Source organism: Sceloporus occidentalis, unplaced genomic scaffold (genome assembly GCF_023333645.1).
Source record: "Sceloporus occidentalis isolate IW3139 unplaced genomic scaffold, rSceOcc1.0.p SCAF_4, whole genome shotgun sequence".
NCBI lineage: Eukaryota > Metazoa > Chordata > Lepidosauria > Squamata > Phrynosomatidae > Sceloporus > Sceloporus occidentalis.
This window is the reverse complement of record NW_028316984.1, coordinates 106,471,553-106,492,851: the sequence shown is the minus strand read 5'-3', so window position 1 is coordinate 106,492,851 and position 21,299 is coordinate 106,471,553. Positions and strand designations below refer to the sequence as shown.

Here is a 21,299-nt window from a genome sequence, read left to right as displayed (position 1 = left end):
ACACTGAAAGCCATGCCAGAAAAGATCTTTGCGTGCCCTGGAAGAAATAATGGGGTGTGTGCCCATGGCATGTGTGTGCTGCTGTGTGGCTGCATGCCACAGGCATGAGCCCCATTACTTCTAATGGGGCTCCACCACACACGGATTTCCCCTTACGCTTAGGGATCTGGAACGGATCCCCATGTAAGGGGAGGGCACACTGGATTGCACTGCAAGTTAGACACTAGATAGGAAAAGGTAGGAGCCAGGAAGGTATGTAAAATACAGTTGCATAGTATTTCTAGTTTAAAGACTTGTATAGTGCCTTTCAGTTTGAAAAAATTTGCAGGGTGTCCACAAGAAAATGTTAATAATAATAATAAATTTTATTTATATTTCCCGCCTCTCCCTGTGGATTGAGGCAGGATTACAACCTGAATAAAATTAAAATACTGTAAATGACCAACAACAAGCAATATTTGTGTTTTTAACTTTAAAAGGATCACTATGGCCCGTTATAGACGGGCCATATAGTACGCGCAGAGCGCGTAGTAGGGTTAGGAAGGGGCGGTACTTCCGCACCCCCCTAACTCTAGTGCGCGCTCCGCTCGCAGAAAATGGCAGCAGCCGTTCCACACGGCCGCCGCCATGACGACGTCACGGCCGTGCCGCCTCTATACGTGGCAGCGCGGACATGACGTCATCGCTCCACACCAGGGCGCTTAGTGCGCCCTTAGCGCAGAGCAAGAAGGAGCTCCGTTTTGGAGCTCCTTCCTGGTTTGCGCTGCTGGGTGCAGCCTTCACACGGCTGTGCCCAGTGGCGCAAAGGAGAAAGGGGCCAAGCAGCCACTTTCTCCTCCTCCCCGCTGCCACGGGGTGTCCTTGGGGCTTGAAGCCCCAAGGACACCCCTTTCCAGGCTACAGGGAAGCGGCCTTTTGCCGCTTCCCCGCAGCCCGGAAAGCAGCAGATCGGGTTCTCAGCGGTTGCCGGTCTAGCCACTGAGGCCCCGATACACTGGGGAAAGGGGCGGGTGCAGACCGCCCCAAATGGGCGGTCTGTAACCCGCCTAAGTTCTGGACAAGCCAAAACCCACAACATATAATACAGAGAAATGTATCCTTTGGTGGGAACAGAAGAAGGGGACATGCACATAGCCTTATTACATACTATAACTTTCAGAAGTACTGACTATTATCTAAATGTCAGAGTTAAGAACAGGGCCAAATAATCATGTTATTGGTCCAGGAGTAATAATATCTTGAAATACCTGCAGGAAAAAGAAGCAACAAAATGTAATTTTCATCCCTATTGTTTCCTGTACTGAAAATGCTGTTTTCGCTGCAACCCCCCCCCCCCCCAAATTTTGCACACAACAAATCCCCAGTTACAGCATGTGCTGCACAGGAAACAGTATTTTCTATACTGAAATATTATTTTTTGTGCATAAAGTACTGTTTTCTTTGTGTGTGTGTGTGTGTGTGTGTGTGTGTGTGTGTGTGCGTGCACGCACGCACGCACACACACAAAATCACATGCAAACTTTGCACAGAATAAGTCCTGAACTACAAATAATCTTTGAAAACTGCAAAGTTTTCAAAGATTTTTCATAGTAGGAAGAAAAACGTTTAAAGTACTTATTGTTTCCTTTCAGAATTCAGTTAATGAAGAATTACATTCCTGTTCTCAACAAATGAGTAACTTTTAAAAAAACACTTTTCAAATATTTTCAAAAATTGTTTTCATCACTAGTAAAAAAACTACAAAAACAGTTCCAGGCTGAGTTTTTTTCATTACAGATACATTTCACACTCGGAGCCACGGTATTCTGTAAGTACTCCCATTGCTAACCTTTCAAGAAACATTTCACAAAGGCATATGAAGTCAAAGAAGAAAAATCTTGGAAGGGAAGACAGCAGATTTCTGTCTTTTGGAAGATCTAGAACAGAATTTGCATAGGGAGGGCAGCGTGTAGAAAGGATCCATTCTCATGTCCTGTTCTCCAGCTTTCCTTCTTCCACAGTACACTTGCAATGGAAAAGAATTAATTGAGAGGCTTGTGGCTGAGAAATTCAGGAAGCTGGATTCCAGTGGTGGTCGCATGTGGCCCACACACCAGAGTTACTCATATTTGCACTGTGGGACAACTAAAAGGTAGAAAACATGGATAGGTATAGGCAGTAATATTTGCAAAACATTGACTGCAGAGCTATTTACCATGTTACTTTTTTCCACACACAACACACCTGTGGTGTTAGACATGATATTTTCCAGATGCTTATGCCATCCTACAGATATCACCCCCCACAAATAAAAAAATGTTCCCTAGTCTGAATTTTCAAAGATGTTTCAACTGTAGTAAACTATTAGTTTCTGTAGTTTGCACTATTGCTAATAATTATTTATTTGTCTAAGTATTTTCATCCTGCACTTCAGCCTTAAAGGGATCTCAGCACACATTATAATTTTTAAAATTAAAATAAAAAACAGTGTATGCAATGCAGTATAACAATACAGTTGAAAACAGAAAGCTGAAACCTCAATACAGCTGAAATAAATTTATGGCATAAGGAACAAAATCTGTAAAACTAAAAAATAGGTATGTGTTGATATTCACAAGAGAAACCACTGAGGAGGCTGTTAATTGAGCTTGCCAGGACAGAGAGTTTCACAGCATGAGTACCAGCTGGTCTGCTTCACTGGTAGTGGGATGTGGAGCAGTCTCAGATGATAGTCCATTTATTGGGGTAGACCTATATTGGAGGAAGTGGTTCTTCAAATAATCTGGGTTCAAACCAGTTGGTGCTATGTAGGTAACAATCAGCCTGGAAATGAATGGGCAGCCAGTGAAGGTAGAATAAAACTGGAATGCGTTTTTACTCTCTGCCAACCGTTGTATTTCGTAAAGTAAATTCTGTAAGGAACTCACTAATAAAATGTTCTTGATAGGATTGCACTTTTCTCACATTTTGAATAGTGGTACTCCCTGCTTATATTTAATATGAATAAACAGATGGGATACAGCCCACCATTAAAAATGTAAAATTGTAAGAAAGACATTTACCATGTGTTTTTAGCTAATAGAAGCGAGCTACAATCAAAACTAATAAAGCCAATTGTTCTTGAGATAATAGCCCAGTCATTATTGTTTGTAATCAAAAGTAAGTCCCATCGCATTACACTTAATGGGATTTACTTGCAAACAAATGTCTGCTTCGCACAGCAAGCTGAGATTGCCACCGGCAACAATAGTTCTGTGGTTGTCAAGAACTTTCTTCCTTAAGTACCAGAGACAGGAAGTTGGCCCAGGATCTCATAAAAAGTGAATAGATTTCTCATTTAATGGGAGGGTGTTCTTACTGTTAGAAGTGATGCCTAAGGCCTCTTTGATCTTAGATATAAGTGTGGAAAAACAGAAAACACCAGAGAAATAACTGAATTTTCTGTCACACACTTGTTGGATTAATCTAACATTTCTTTGACAGGCATAAATTAAAAGTTCAGAACAGCCCTGCAAAGGTATCAGATGTGCCAGGAATCTCACTGCAATTCTCAAAGAAAGCTAAAATACTAAAAGGTAGTGTGGAAGACATGAAATTATCTTGACATAAGAAACATCAGTGATTGCAGCTGTTCATCTAGTATCCAATTTTCTCTTGTCACATTATGTGCATTGCCTACTTCATGGGGCTTGTTCTCTCTGGTGCTGTACAAACGGGCCCTACGGGGCGCCGCCATTACGTGCGAGGGGCGGCGCTTCCAGATGTACATACGGGCGCCGCCATTTTGACGTGATGGACACATAACGTCCGCACGTCCCAGCGCCTTTGTGATGCCGCAAGTGTGCCATTGGCGTCTTGCTGTGTCATAAAGGCACCACAAGAAGAACCCGCTTTTTGCGGGTTCTTTTTGCTCTGTGACGGAGCCGCACGATTTGTCCACTGCAGCTCCCTCGTGGAGCAAACCAGGGTGGCAGGAGACCGCCCTTTTTGGGCAGTCTGTATCCCGCCTATATAAGATAGTGCGTATATAGTTTAGAATAGAATCTGACAGTCTGCTTGAATCCAGCAGTTTATTAAATGACACGGTGCCAGGTGGACTATGATTTGAAAGGCCAGCGTTCCACATGGAACAAGCAATTCAGCCAACTTTAGATAGAATTCTTACAAAAGCATGTAGTGGCTGCAACTGTGCAACAAAAGGCTATGACAGCCATACAAAATCACTAGCTGTTTCCAAACTATGTACTGTATGTCACACTTCTCCTTTATGTCTTGTTTTGGTATTCTAGCCATTATCCTACCAAAAGAATAAGATGTTTTGGGAAATGGCTCAGAATGTTTTGTATTTGTTTAACTAATTTGAAATCATTAGGAACTTACAACATTTTCTGTGTCTAAAACTGTTTTCATCAACATGGCTTTACCTCATTTAGGCCTTATGGTCTCTTTCTGACCTTTCTGTGTCAGGCACAGAAGGTTACTTTGGGGATAGAAAGGATGAGAATTCTTCCTGAAGTGAGCGTTCATCACTCCACTACCACAACAGTCCCACACATCCCAACCCATGTTAATCACAAGAGTGCCCATGCTTTCAGAGTTGCAGATGACTGTTTATTCTGTGGACATCTTGAGAACAATCTGAGCATTACTTTAAAGATGTAGTGTGCAGATGTCATTTTTTTTTCTTTATACAAATAATGGCTAAAGAACCCAAACTCTCTCACAATGGCCTGATTCAGACTGGCGCTTTGCGCTGGCCTGGACACATAGTAGGGTTGCCTGGGTGTGGAGCGGCTGCATGCCCTGCAACTCTTCTATGTGGCGGCGGCATAACAATGGCGGCACCCCGTGTACATGGGCGCTGCCATTGTGACATAAGCGCCACATGGCGTTTGGTTCTTTGATATATTGTATTTGGTATATTTTTTTCTTCTTCCTTTTTCTTCTTCTGGGTACTATGTTCTTCTTCCGGCTACTATGTTATGTTGATATTAAATTTATTTGAACCTGTGTTGAGGGACTCGGAAAGGGATTTTTTATTAACTTCATTGATTTGTAATGCTTTTATATTTTCATTTGATTGCTATTGTATTTATATTGTTTATTGATTTTGTTTTGTTTAAGTATTGGTCAGGGGATTGGGATCTTATTATATTTTCTGTATGGTATTTTCTTACTGCTGTTAGCCACCCGGATTCCCTGTGATTGGATGGGATACAAATCTCAATCTCTCTCTCTCTCTGTATATATATATGTGTGTGTGTGTGTGCGTGTGTCACTGCAGCGCACCGTTTGGGGGCTGCGCAGTCCCTGAGGAGCAAAAATGGGCGCCGGCAGATTGCTGTTTCTTGGCAGTCTGTCCTGCACCAAAGTTAGCTGAGTGCAAACTACTTTTGCACCTTTGATTCCATTTGTCGCAATTGAAGTATGCTGAGCACAAAGGAAGAAAGTGGAAGGAGAGGAGAGAAACTAGGAGATTATAAAAGAAATTTTAAAAGTGGGACAACAGAGGACAATCTGGACTGTCCCTGACAAACTAGGACAGTGTAGGAGTGTCTTTGGAAGCTGTCAGAAAAAAATTCACAGGCAAGGAGGGGGGAAAATGTGGTTTCTTTTTGCATGCAGGAATGAGAGAAGTTAAAGTAGTTAGATACAGATTAAAGTACCCTTAACCTGCTGAGCTAAGTCTCATTTAAGATTCTTTGGCCTTAAGGAAGGAAGGAAAAGATATACCGTATATACTCATGTACACGTCAACCTCATGTGTAACTCGAGGGAAGGTGTCAGGGTAAAAGTCATGGATTTTGATATGACCCATGTGGATAAGTCAAGGACAAAACTCAGGGGGCTATAATAAAGGATGGCAAGGGGAAAGCATCACTTCCATCCATCCTTCTCTGGACCTCTCCTGATGACCTGACACCACTTCCCAGATGCTGATGAAGAGGTTTGAAATTCGGATTGGGTAGGAAAGTAAGTGGAGTTAAAAGGGGAGTTTCTTTTAGAAGACTTTTAAATCGAATTGGGAAACTCTTTCACACACACACACACACACACACACACCCCTACACCTGCTTCCAAGCATGAAGAGTGGGAAAGAGTGGACCATCCCAGCATGCTTGTTTCAGGACCTTTCTAAGCAGTATTAGTATACTGAGCTGTGTATAAGTTGACCCAGGATTTTAGGGTCAGTTTTGGAGCATAAGTTTCTCAACTTATAGTCGAGTATATACTTTTTCCTATTTTTTATAATAATGAGTACCCTGAGGCTTTGGACCAAAGTGGAGATGTTGTACCATATGTAATTTTCCTCTGTTTGTTAGAGGTTCTGGGGAACCTCTATAATCGCAATTGAAAGTCTTCCATTCCTTATACAAACAAAAGAAACATTTTCCCAAGAAGAGGCCAAACTAGGAAGAGAGTTAGCATTAAATAGGTAAACTTGTGATTTCAAAGTCCCAGCAAATGTTTCTGGGAATGTGAACAGGTTATCTCCTGAATTTAAAACTAGGTACAGTACGCCCACATTATACGTGGGTGCGCTATACGCAGCTTTGAGCTTATGCCCAAAGCCGCATAGAGCTGCGTGGGAGTGCAGAGGGCACAAGGGGCGGCACATCCCATGAATGAATGAGCACTTGAATGGGGCTCAAGCATACTTGATATTTGGCTTACGCGGGGGGGGGGGGGAGGGGGCGTAACGGATCCCCCGAGTAAGCCAAGGGCACACTGTACATTGCACTGCTTCAGTACGACACAATACATTACAACTAAACATGCAAGCATTTTTAGCCATGATCAAATGTGATATTTGTTCCACTTTAACAGATTTTCATTTTTGTTTTCTGTCTCTTCTTTTTCATCCCAATTCCCATTTTCTCTAGCTGCAGAATTCCCTAAAAAGTGATTTGTGCCTTGATCAGGGTCCCGACACAGAAAATATTCCAATCATGTATATCTGCCATGGAATGACACCGCAGGTTAGTGAGACTAATGATCTTGTATCTTACTGCTGCTTTTAGTAGGATGTGTGGGTGGAACCATGCTGTAAGTGAGAGTTAGTTGCTTTTTTCCTACTTCTTCTAGTACAATACCTCCTTAGGCTGTTTATTAGATATCTTTGAATGAACAGAAACATTAACTGTGCCATGATGTTGAGGATCAGTGGTTTATTAATTAGAGACTTGTCAAGAACTCTCATGTATTCAGTCTCATAGAATTTGAACAAAAGAATGAAGTAGAGCTATATTTGCCCACAATAACTGGCAAAGACATTTATTGTTACTCTGTTAAAGCAAGCTCCCCAATTTTCCAATAAATATGTTCTAGCTTGTGCTATGTAAATGGGCAATGTAGCTCTTTTCAGTGTAGTGCTACAAAGTTGGCAAGGCTCCAAAACCAAATGCAGGAGTTGCTAAATCCAGTTTAACTCTTTCAAAGTGAAAACACCTGCTAGTGTGGTTGCAGAGTATTACAGTTTGGTGCAAGAGGTTATGCAACATCTTGAACCAGCAGTTGTGTGACCAATTGTACAGCTTCTTGCACAATTGTGTGTAAAATTTGCACATTTACTTGTGCAATAAAAGTGTATTTGATACCACTTTTGCACATTTTTTTAAATGTAACTGCTAGTACAAAGTGTCAATGACAGAACTGGAAACAGGTCTAAGGTTTGGTACTTAACTTTATTATTTATTTTATTTACATATTTCATTTCGTTTCTATGCTGAATTTCTCCCAGAAAGGGACCCATGGTGGTTCACAGATTAAAAACATTTTAAAATCTTCACAATAAAAATTTCAAAAACAATTAAAATAATCTAACTTTAAATAGTGTAAAGTTACACACACACATATATATCAGTTAAAAAGCACAACTAAAGCACACACTCCATATAAAGCCACCCCGACATGATTATATATTAAAAGTTTGCCATCTTAGCTTGCTGGCAAAAGAATAAAGGGGGGGGAGGAGGGAGGAGGCCAGCTTAACCTCACATGGAAGGGAGTTTAAGAGGGTGGGCCTGTGATGGTGGCAGGACCAAGAGAAAGCCTTCCCCTGAAGAAAGACCTTAGTGGTCTAGCAGGTTCATGTGCGGAGGTACGTTTCTTCAAATAATATGGACCTAAGCCATATGGATTTAGCAGTGTGCCCTGCTATAGAAGCATTGCATAGAATTGATCTTGGTATGCTATTCTAACAGAGCCAGCATAGTTTAGTGGTTTGAATGTTGGACTATGATACTGGGAAAGCAGGGTTCAAATCCCTGTTCAGCCATGGAAACCCACAGAACAGAGGTTACAGCAGTCATGCAATGGGACTCACATGTGGCTTTTATTCCGTAGCAATTTTGTTAAAATTTGAACAACTGAAATACAAAAGACAGCATAAGTAAGTCAAGACCAATACAAATGTGCTATAAGTGCATGTGTGATGCAATCAGCGGTATGACTGATACATATGTTTTACTGTTACATAGGTAATATCTTCACTTTACCTTTTAAATCTGTGAATTTGGGTAAACAATACTTATATACTAAATTGCATATATAGTAGCATATCATTTTTCCCTATTTTGTTACTTAAAGAGTTGGCATGATGATTACTGTTGGTATGGATCAATAAATCTGTTTTTATTTAAAAACCTTGTTGTGATTCTAGATCAGCTTAGAGTAATGTACACTAAGTGGCATCTCCTGGCCCAACTCCCTAATCCTTCTTTACCTAGGCAGTAGCCACTTTGAGCAAAAGAGGTCTGTTCTCCTGTCAGTCGCAATGCAGGAGACTGACATTTCCATACACACACCTCCTGCCAGTAATCTGTGGTGTGAGGAGGAATTGTGGGATTGTTCCTGTCTCTGATTGTCACACAAGAGCTCACTGGTGGTAGAGGTGGAAACATCAGTCTGCTGCATCCTGATTGACAGAAGAACAGACCTCTATTGCTCACAGAGGTTGTTGTGTAAGATAGGATTGGGGAACTCTTGCACTCCCTACTTATTATTGTCATGATTGTGAATACATAGGGATCATGAATAGAAATCAGTTATGAATGTATAACTTTCTGCAAAGTAGGTTCATGGTGTTTGATAATAAACCAAACTGGTGGAGAATTATTAAAAATGGCCTTTCTCTGTATGGAGGAGTACTGGATACTCAATTTTATATTGTTGAAATTTGGTAGTGCATGAAAGGGTGTGTGTCTTTCACCCAGAGGAGTTAGTCTTCTTTTACTGACTGCCTTTAATATTGATCACTCTAGTGAGAACATGCTTGAGTAAATTATGAATGATGTAGAGAGATGTATCAGAGAGCCTCATCTATCCTGCTGATGTCCTGAACAGGCTGGAGCTTGTCCTCCCTCTTTCTCCACCCTTCACACCTATAATTATATTAATAACCAGCATTTGCCTACAGGAGATATTTAAAAAATGGCCTTCAGTATTTTCCCATAACAAACTCCCTCATTGACAAATGACAGAGAGTCATTATTCTTGCCTGTCTCAGAATATTCTATAACTCTGTTTTGATGTATCATTCATCTAATGCAGGGATGCTAGAAACTCACTGTTGCAGCTCTAAACTAGCAAATTTTAATTAAATATGATGGCACATGGCACACATACATACACAAAAGCTTCCTTCAGAATTAGCATCATTGCATAGGACTGTTTTAGAACCAAACACAACCTGAATGACATTTTGCTAAAATATTTTGCAGACTAGTGTTCTACAGCTTGATATTCATTTGCTAAAGTTTAATTCCATGCTCTTCCTAGTCCTTTACACAAACCTATAAACACAACATTCATTTCCTACATAGGAACAGGGAAGCAGACCTTGGTGCATTGATGAGAACCTGCTGCTGTGGATCAAGGAATACAGTCAGTCCTTCATATCTATGGATTCTGCATTCATGGATTCAAAAATTCACAGCTTGAAAATATTTTTTTAAAAAAATCCAGAAAGCAAATCTTGCCTTTGCCATTTTATATAAGATACACCATTTTACTATGCTATTGTATATAATGGGTCTCGAGCACCCATGGATTGTAATATCCACAGGGCATTCTGGAACCAAATCCCAGTGGGCCCACTGTAACTATACCAAGAAAAAAAACCTTTGTCCAGTTCATCATGAAGTGATGAGACAGTATTGTTGTATGGCAGGTGTGAAGAAGTTATGCTCCTCCAAATGTTGTTGGGCTACAACTCCCAGCATTCCTAACTATTGGCCATTCTGGTTGGGCATGATAAGAACTGAAGTTCAGTAGCATCTGGAAAAGCATATCTGCGGGACTTCTGTACAGAATGGCAAAGTCATTTATTTTTCTGTGCTGATGTAGGCCCGAATACTGTAGTTTCATCACACCCACCCAGTTTAGGCCCTTTGGAGGCCCAGCATGGTGTAGCGATTTGAGTGTTGGAATCAGATGACCAACGTTCAGTTCCCTGCTTGAGCACAAAAACCCACTAGGTGACTTTAGGCAAGTCACACTCTCTCAGCCTTAGAGAATGGCAATGGTAACCCCCCTCTGAGGAAACTTGCCAAGAAAACCCTATGCTAAGTTTGCTTTAGAGTTTGACTTGGAGGCACCCAACAATAAGAGAACCCTATGGAATTAATGGTGTTGCCATAGGTTCACCAGAGAGTACATACACATATACATTGCTTCATTTCTTGAAGGGTGAGTTAACACATAAGGAAATCTTATTGACTCTATGGGTTTTCTTTAATTGGGACTCTAACAATTGGGTATAGGATGAATACAGTGTACCCTTTCTTTATGCAGGGAATCTGTTCCGGACCCCTCCCCCCATAAAGAAAAAAATGTATATGCTAGAGCCCCATTAGAAGTAATGGGGCTTGTGCCCGTGGCACGCCCCATTACTTCTTCCAGGTGCGCCGAGGCTTCTTCCGGCACAGGCTTCCAGCATATACTGGAAGCCACATATAGCATGCCCATGTATAACGCGGGCACACTGTATACACATGACAGTATTGCAAAGGAAATAGAGTAGTCAGTTCCCTTCCGTTTGGTATCTGAGATCAATGGCTGGTATGTGTGAATTTCTTTATACATGTAGTTCCTTTTTACACATATAAGTTCACTTGCATATGTGGTTGTTCTATTTTCTTTTACCATTACATAATGCCCATATTTAGTTCACATTGAAGTGAATGGAGTCCCACCAATGTGACCACTGAACATGTACTTTCACATTATTGGGTGGTGTGTCATTCTTCGTTGTTACCTTCAATGTGCCTCCTCATTCACTAGGATTGAGATGGTTTCTGCAATATTTCCCAGTGCACAAGAGAACAATAAGAAAGCACATGGGCAGATACACCATTGGTTGCAATAAGTGGGTATTTAACAAAAGAATGATGTAATGCAACCACCAATTCCCTGTGTGACTGTAGATTTACATTTTGTTAGCATACTGTAGAATCTTAGCTAACATCTTAGTCAATATTATATGAATTAAAAACCAGTTAGGTAAGTATTTATTTATTTATTTAATTTAGATACTTTAGGTCTATATATATCATCATCATCATCATCATCATCATCATCATCATCATCAAACAATCAAGAATGGGGGGGGTACATCTGTGAGACTGTTTTAAATTATTGTGAGCTGCCTTTAATCCAATGCTGGATATAAATTAAATTACATTAAAAATAAATAAATGAATAAATAAAGTGAGGGGTGCTGAACACATGGGCAAACGGAAAAGTTTCCCCCAGCTTAGCAACTTCTGCCTGCTGTTCCTGTAGGAAACTGGGGTCCTTCTGATATTGTTGATGCTGGGCAAATATTCCTGTCATTAAATGGTCAGGCTAGCTGTGATAGAAGTTGTAGATCAGCAGTCTCTAGAGGGTTCAATGTTCCTCAGCCCTGCTCTAGTAGATACAAATGTGTGTTTGTATATGCCTGTAGGGAAGTCATTATGAATCACATTGTACTTATGTGAAGCCACAGTAACCTCTGTAGCTAAAGCTCGTGGGGTAAATGCTGCATTTTACAATTTAATCTGCTAATTGTTTTTGATTGTAATCTGTGTGCAACCTATTTCACACTGATTCCCCCCCCCCCCCCAGGCTGTGAGTAAAGACTGTTGGTGGTTGCTTGGCTGTTGGATAAAAGTAGTCCAGGTCATCTTTTTCTTGAGAATTTCATACTTACATATTATATATACATGTATTTTGGTTTTTCAGAATTTTCAGGTGTGCAGATCTGGTGAGGTAGAAAGCATTTTAGGAATGTTCCTGGGATCTGGTCTTTTTATACCACTTTCAGGCCTATTCTGGAAATAAATGAAGCATTTCCTTCAGGATGGGTAACCAAAACTCTGGCACAGCTCGGGCATATTCTGAGCCCCTGCATAAGGGGAAAACCCACTGTATATGGTGTGAAGCTGTGTGACCTAAATGTTAAATCATCTGTTAGTGAGTATGGGCCATAACATCTCAAATAGCTTTTAAAATGTTCTTATAATATGCTATGGGCTACCAGTATCTAGAATTTTGCCATGAATTTGAGTATGATTTTGCACTTACCTGTGTTACTATGGAAATGTTGGATTCAAAAGAAAAAGTATTTAAGGGTTATTTCTGTGTATCCACAGAAACCACTCATTTTAATTGGTTCTGTATAGCATTGAGAACCGTACTGTTTTATATATTTTTACCACTGTTCTTTTTCTCCACCTGAGGATTTTTTGATTTTGCTAGACAGATTGTAATAGAATCAGAAGACTTAATTTCACCAAAGGAAGAATTTGATTTTTTTAGTTGATGGCTTGAAGTCTCTGTTTATCAGGCAAGCTATTATGATTCCTGTTAATTTTTATTTATTTTTTATTTTATTCTTGCTATTGTATATTCCTTTTATGAGATTCAGCAGAAGATTCAATTTTGGCCATATTTCTATACAGCTCAACCATTTTTAACCCCTTTTTTAATTTGCTGTTCCCAAATTCTGCACACCCTGGACTATACATTTCCAAATAAACAAACAAACTTCTAGCACTAAACCCAAGATCTTTTCTACCAATTTATTTATTTATTTATTTATTTATTTATTTATTTATTTATTTATTGCCTTAAATTGGACTTGTATATATAAATTAAATACTCTTCAATTTATTTGAATAGAATACAATTCCCTTCAGAGGAATTCAGGCTTTTTGCAGAGTGGAGGATGAAAAACTCCTCAAACTCAACAGAAAAAGGAATCACAGTTTTTACCACAATAATCAAGGATGCACATTATCAAACCTATGTCTGTCCTTCGATTTCGCATGGATTTGCATGACTGTGTGTATTTGGTAGAGGAAAGGTGAATAGATGTGACTTTGTGCAGGAAATTGAAGACATTTAAGCGTTGATCCAAACATATGAAAATCCACATCAATTTGCATAATACAGTTACTTGTAGACAACCTCTTTGTCAACACTACCTCTAGTCTCTCAGTGCTAGTAGCACGTGTTGGGGAAAGGCTTTGATAAATGCAGGTACAGTAATATTGATGTTTCATCTCTTCCTGCTTGGATGGGGAAATGTTTCCTTGATTGGATGCAGGCACTCAGATGAAAGAACTGAAGGCTGAACAAAATCTGAATGATGGGTGAACCTCTCCTAAATTCAGGAATCGAAAGCAGTTTGACTCGAAACCTGCAAGAACGAACTAGAGACAGAAAAAATATTTGTAATTATGTATTCCCAGCCTGAAAAATGTGAGGAAACTCAGTCAGGAAAAATAAACAACCAGTAAGAATTTTGTGCATTTCCCCCTGCTATTCAATAATCCTGAAGTGTTGTACTGGAATTATTCTGAAGAGAAAAGCATGTGGGTTTTTTTGTGTTAAAAAGGAAACAGTTTCTGTACAGAAAACCTTTGTGTGTGTATGTGCAAAGAACTCAATTTTTTTTAATCTAAAGAATAACCCCTTTGCAATTCCTTGGGATGTTTTGAATATATAGTGCTAGTAAGTACATTTTTTTTACTGCTTATCAGTGAACTAGCACTCCCTAAGCAGTTTACAATGTGTAGTTGACATCCCTAGATAGAATCACAGTCTGATCCTGCATAAGACAACCTTTTATGTCATTAAACATTTTACTGCTCTACAAAAGGATGAAAGGCTGAGTCGACCTTGGAGCCCTCCAGGATTAAATTTACAATGTTGTGGCTGCAATACCAACATTTAACTACTGCACCACCAGGGCTCTGGGGCATGGGGAAAATGCATCAGAGAAATATTAGGTTTTTTTCCTACAGCAAAAAAAAACAACAAAATAAACCCATAATTGTTTGTCTTTCTATGTGAGGATGAAATATTTGGCAATTGACATCCCTAGATAGAACCATGCATGGTCTGATCCTGCATAAGAAAACTTTTTATGTTATTAACTATTTTGACAGGTGAAACATCAAGTTAGTAAATTGGGCATACATCTTCTTTTACATTAACTGTTGCAAAGAAGCCTTTTCTTTTGGTTAACACCAACCCCCTTGTTTGGAGAATGCTTTTTAGATTTTTTGTCTATAATTAATTGAAATAATAATAGAGAAACACCTATGGATTCCTGGATGGGACTGGTTGGTGAGTTTAACATTAGACCTTACCGTGGCAAAGCAACTGCCCTGATCAGCACTGTTTGACCATTTAGAAGAGGACTTTTTTTAAAAAGAAAAAAATCCATTTCTTAGTACCTTGGGCTAACATTGTGAGCACTGTATTTAGTGAGAAATGCTTTTTGGGAACAGATAGAAGACCCAGTATTCTCTAGTGATCAGATTAGCAGTGAGTAATTTTAGTTCTCTGTCTTCTGTACCTGCCTGAAGGTCATCTAAGGTTTCAGTATAGGAGATATATAGCTGATTTTTTTTTAAAAGAAATTCTTTTTAAGGACATTTAAAACAAAAAGCAAAAATGAGCCAAGCAGTGATAAAACAAATGAACCATCATTGATATAATGTCAACACTGACCTTCAGCTCTGTCTGATATAGATATGACATTGACATTTATAGTATCCTTAAATGAATTCTGCTCAGCAAAATGTTGTCACTGAGGACTGCTACAAGCTAGAAAGGAGCCCGTCTGTATTGAGCCAGTCTTTGCTTCCTGAAGTCATAACAGTTTCAGTGCATGAGTAGCTAATCAAATCAAAGAGGTTGCTGCGGTTTGGCCATCCAAGCTTATACTTCAACAAAACTCAAGAGAAGAATATGACCTTCTTGGATGCAATCACTTGAGCAGAGGGAATCTCTAAAAGCTTTCTTAAAAACATAGTTTTTCTGTAGGAATTAGTAATTCCTTGATACTTCTGAAAGAGGGAGGAAGTATTTGGCTGAGCTATACAGCCTTGCTTCATAAGATGCTAGAAAGATGTTTGTTTGTTATTGTTGTTTTTCCTAGCTGGCTCCTTTGGTTTCAGCCAGGAAAGACCACTGGCCTCTGCAAAACACTGGAAAAATTGTATTACAGAATGTGTCTGATGGAGATTGTATCCTTGTGTGCTTGGATCTCTCGTATCATCTGTTCCCCTCATTACATTATTCAAAATGGTGTACACATCTAGGAAACTGTTTCTTTTCTCAGAATTAATTTCAGAATAAGGATAGATATTCAAACCATGAACAAAGGCCCTCTTTGGTATCTCCTTCCCACTTCCTCTGTTTTTACCTTTCTTTTTTTACCACTCTGTTTGCTAAAATGTTTGTGTTTCCAACAACAACAACAACAGAAAGAAAGAAAGAAAGAAAGAATAATTTCAATAGGAATCAAATGTCTACAAACTGCTAGGGTTCTCTACAAAGGGTCTGCAGCAGAGTTTGATGACTATCAAGGATAAACAGGTTTGCATTGTCCCACTAGGGTGCCTTGGAAGACTACATCCCTACCACTACAACCCCTCAATGAGTTTTTATCCCAATGCCCCTCCAACATGCATCTAGCTTAGATAGGATCTTCTTTTTTTAAAGTCTTTTCAGCAATGCACTGAGATTGACTCCAAGGAGGAGGTTATTTTTAGTGGTCTTCTGTTGCCAGGTAAGATGCTTTTATTTCAGAAAGCTTTCTGGGTCTCTGAGGTTGGCAAGATTTCTCTGGCTGTGTTGCTGTGTTAAGCTATATTATTTTGTTAAATTGCTTTCCTGTCATATTTGTTGTTGCTTGGCCTTTTCTACTAGTTAGTTATACTTCTGTGTATGCTTTACAGTGTTTTATACACCTGAGAAGTGAGGTTTAAAGATTTTTAAATAAATAAATAAATATAGGCCACATATGCTTACTTTCCTTGGGCTAAAGCAAGACACATTCATCAACGTGCACAGCACAATATGGAAACCTGTGTACAAATATCTGCATTAGGAATTGTGTAAGCAACACAAATAACTGTAAGATCCTATACTGTGGCCATGTCACTGGTCTTTATTTTCAGTACTCTGATTTTATGAGCACTTGAAAAATTGGAGCAGCAGGAGGAAATAATGTCAGTTCATAGCAAATAAAATAAAAATGACAGTTCAGTTTTGAAACAGATAGTAAGGAAATGTCATTCTAAAGACCTGAGAGCGGAGCTGGTCATTTTTCTCTTGTTCCACCTGAATGAGAAAATAAGCTGCAAAATGATATTATTCTAAGTCAGAGGAAATCTCTTTGCCTGTTAATTCCAAAATCACTGCAAGGATACTTCGGCTTTTCTTTTGGTGTATGTAGAAAATACATCAGTGTAGATTTCACAACTTCTCTTTGGTTACCTTTTAAAATGATAATTTTAGACTGGAACCTAGTTTATAATTGGAGACAATAGCTCAGCCAAGTCTTCTGAGACTAATTCATTGTGTTTTCATTTTAGGAAGCATTGTGTTTCTCTGTTTTGTAAATTATAAATTATGACAACAGCCAGATTCCTCTTTGTTTTCTTTCAGACATCTGTGCACTGAAAAATCCACTTAGTTAAATAGATACTACGAACCATAAAATCTAAAACACATGCGAAAGCATTTTGTTTGCCTAAAATAGCATAGTCATTTCTACTGTGCTGGATTGCTTCTGATGGCTGTACTAGTTACTACTAGTTGTGGACAAAACTTTAGAATAGACTCATTGATTCAACTGGTTTCTTCTAGGTGAGATTAGCAATTGGATTTAGTCTTCAGCAAATTATTTTTGAATGGTAACTTTGGATGGTGTATAGTTTTAAAGGCAACTATAACATGTAAAGTCAAGCAGCATACAAAAAGGAACATCACTTGTTCAAGAGGGATTAAATAAAAGCACAGTAGTGGCAAAGAAGGAGAGAGAGAGCTGGGGCATTTTAAAAGTAAGTGAAAAAGTGGAAGGACAAGGGATTAATCATGACTGGCTCTTTCAAATCAAAACAGTTGAAGAGTATGGAGCTTAGTGCACAGCAAAATAAACCACCTTACTGCTCCTGATTTGAAGACAAATTCAGGCTGCTCTCTGGTTTTATTGCATGGCTTTTGCCCCAAAAACTAATCCAATACTGGTCCCTTAACTTACTTCAGTGGCCATTTTTCAAAGTTGGGAGCTTTCCGACTTTGAAAAACGGCCACCGAAGTGAGTTCAGGGACCAGTATTGGAGCCAGGCTGTATCTGGATGGCAGTTTTCAGAGCAAAAGCCATGAGATAAAACTGGGGGACAGCCTGAATTTGGCTTCAAATCATGAGTGCTAAGTCGCTTTATTTTGCTGTGTGCTAAGCTCCTATATGACAATGTGCCGAACACTTTCAGGGATCAATCACTAAAAAAATGGATATGAAGATATCTAGGGTCCCTGTGAGATCAGCCTTACAAATGTGTACCTCCAGCGTTGTGTTATTAGTACACAATGAATGCCACTAGCACAGTGGATCATATCATGATTGGTTACTGTGGCTCAGTTAAGGGCCATACATCTGCATGATACTGAGGGTCTGGAGCCACCCATTCTCCCTCTGGAGGGAGCCTGCAGCAACCAAACCACAAGGGCTCCCTCCGCTCTGAAAAGAACCAGCTAAAAGTGGGTTCTTTTTGGTGTGTGTGGAGGATGTCATCAGTGCGCTGTGTTCACGACATGCTCATGATGGAAGCGCAGCACTCAGAGGTGTGGATGCGGCACCGAGTTTGCATCACACATGCACGTCATGTATGGATGGTGCCACGTAAAGATGGTGCCATCCATCCATATTAGGGTTGCAGAGCGTGTGGTTGCAGTGTGCTCTGCAACCCTAATTTTGGCGCTAATACGGCGCTTGTGGCCCATCTGTACCGGGCCTGAGTTACCTACCTCTGGTGCCATCTTATCACACACTCCCAAGCTGACACTAGTTCTCCTTCTCTATGCTAGGGCTGCATTGAGGTTTTTGAAGGCCCTAAGCACTCTTGTTTGTGGCTCTTTGCCTTGCCTCAACATTTTCTGTTTTTTAAAAAAGTTTATTAGAAAGTTTAAAAGTCAGTGCATAAATTACACCAAATAAGACATACAGTTACATACAATCACATATATTAGACAGTCCATCACTAACTATCACCAATATCACAACAATAGACAGACAATTTATAAAATATATTTTAAATTTTTGTGGATACAATTATAAAACATCTTTATTTTGATTTTTTGATTTTCCCTATCAATTCATGTAATTTTTTTTGTTACTCCTGTTTTCATAGGCCCTAAAATTTTCATAGACCCTAGGCACTCTGCCTAAAGTGCCTAACGGATTAGCATTTTAGCAATAGCATTTATGTTTCTATACCACTTCATAGTGAACTCAGCACTAAGTGATTTACAATCTGTAAGTCAATTGCCCCCAACAAACTGGGTACTCATTTTACCGACCTATGGAAGGATGGAAGGCTGAGTCAACCTGGAGCCCTGTGAGGATTGAATTCACAACCTTGGGGCTACAATACTAGCATTTAACCACTGTGCCACCAGGGATCATGTGCCCTGCTTCATGCAGTTGTCTTTCACAGCAGATTCTGGTGATGATACATTTCATCTAAGTCATCATCATCTTTTTCTAGTTTTAGAAATAATCACTTATACACAGTGCATTGCCTGCTGTAGAGTGCGACCATGCCATTAAAAGATCCAAGTTTAAAATCTGTTTCTGTATGACTTACCGTAACAGTACAACATATGTATCTACGTAAGACTAATATAGCCATATCTAACAACTTTTACAAGAAAGGCTACAATAAATTAAGGGCCAAAAGAACTAGAAATGAAGTTTCAGCTCTCAAAATGTAAAAATGATGGGAAAGAGAGTTACCTAAATAACGTGTGATGGGCACTTTCCTATTTTAATACATTGGTTGGCTAGTACAATATTGCCTAGTAAAGAAAGTTTTTTTAGTAAGTCATTCATAAAAGTAACCGGAAGCAAGGATGAGGGTTAAATTGGGCATGTTATATATCTGGCCTTTCAGTGCTAAAAGAAAGCTTTCAGTACATCACTGCACAAAAGATGAATGTCCCATGTCAGCAACTGATCTAAGGAGAGAGCTACTAGAGTGACTAAAGTGGCATCTTGAAGATCACTGGCAATAGGTGAGGTGAAAACTATGAAACAAAAACAGCTTGTTTGAGCAGATCTTACAGATTTGCTAAGGTTGCAGTAGACTTCTTGAAACATTCAGAGTAAACATGCACAGGATTGCACTGTCACTGTTGATTAGAGACTACATTATTTTCATGAGTAAAAAGCACTTTGAAAAGGTGACAAATTCAAATTATTCTGAATAACAATGGCCAAGATCATGCGTCAAGCAGATGGAGTTAACACTGAACCCACACAGGTCTCTGCATGTCTTTTTAAAATAGGATCCAAGGGGCCCCATCCTCTAGCCCAATAATTCCTAAACTTCAGTGTCTTGGAATTCATCTCTCAGAATTCCTGAACGTTGGTCAAATTGGCTAGGTAGGGCTACTGGGAGGGAGGGAGAGGCGGGAAATAGAAAAATTATTATTATTATTATTATTATTATTATTATTATTATTATTAAGTCCAAACCACCTGATAGAGTAAAGTTTGAGAACCACTGCTCTAGCCCTTTGTGCCCCATTTAAAACATCCCACACAGAGACACATATCAAGGCACCTTTGCTACTACTTATATGTGAGGAGGGGAGACAGCAGGCAGCAGGCAATGAGTGGAACTACATTGAATCCCAAATGTCAGGGCAGCAGAGGGAAAGTTCCAGGAAATCATGTAACTGACTGGAAGACTAGAGCACATGGTCTCGAAGTAGTTAGAAATATCAAAGCCTAAAGCAGTTGTGTCCTCCAAGTCTTCAAAATAATATTAAAATATTAAAATATTTTATTTCATATTTGGTTCAATTGGATATGTTTTGAACGTGGTAAATGAAAAGCCAGATATTAGCCTGCTGCAAGATGAAAGGTGAGGCAAGAAAAGTAGCCTCTTACATTTTTGATGAGTTTTGTGTTTGTAAGATACACACAGCTATAGCTAGTGACATGGCAGTGTTAAATAAATTGCCAGCTTCTGCTGATTGGACACTTGCAGCCAGCTTCTGAAATGACTGAACGTAGAGCAGCAAATTATCAAAGGCATTCCCCTAGCTTTTCCTTTTCCTTTCCAGAAAGCCAACTCCTTTTTAGTACTTTTAACTTATTTACCTATAGTCTTTACCTATACAAGTAAGTATGTAAGCCTAATGGCAGGTCTCTCTCTACAGATGGAGTATCCCCCACTTGAGAGGGATTCTGTACCTTTCATAGAATCACAGAATCATAGAGGGGTGGAAGAGACCACAAGGGCCATCAAATCCAACCTCCTGCCATGCAGGAATACAATATACCCCTGACAGATAGCCATCAAGTCTCTGTTTAAAAACCTCCAAAGAAGAGGCCTCCAATATACTCTGAGGCAGTATATTCTACTGCCTAACAGTTCTTACTGTCAGAAAGTTCTTCTTAATGTTGAAGTGGAATCTCTTTTCTTGTAGTTTGAATCCATTACACTGGGTTCTAATCTCTGAAGTTCCAGAAAACAAACTTGCTCCATCTTCATTTTGACATCCTTTCAAATATTTAAACAGATTGTGTAGAACAGGAAATTTCAGCAGGTGTTGCTTTTGTCATACAACCAGATAACTAGCAATGGTTGCTGAAATTCTGCCTTCTACACTATCATTAGGGATGCGGTGGCTCAAGTGCTTAAGACGCTGACTGTTTATTGTAAGATCGGCAGGTCAAGGCCCAGGAGCCATATGATGGGGTGAGCTCCCATCACTAGTTCCAGCTTCTGCCAACCTAGCAAATAGGTGCT

General features: G+C 39.5%; 1 protein-coding gene across 2 annotated transcripts in view; it reads left to right on the top strand.

Annotated features, from left to right (window-relative positions):
* Positions 1-21,299, top strand: part of GALNT18 (polypeptide N-acetylgalactosaminyltransferase 18) — a 407,674-nt gene that overhangs the window by 335,409 nt on the left and 50,966 nt on the right. Inside the window, exon 9 of one of the 2 annotated variants that reach the window (XM_089521185.1) lies at positions 6,870-6,959. In XM_089521185.1, coding sequence (XP_089377311.1) covers positions 6,870-6,959 — 90 coding nt within the window. Of the gene's footprint in view, positions 1-6,863; positions 6,960-21,299 lie in introns of both variants that reach the window. The other variant, XM_089521184.1, reaches the window with a different exon arrangement.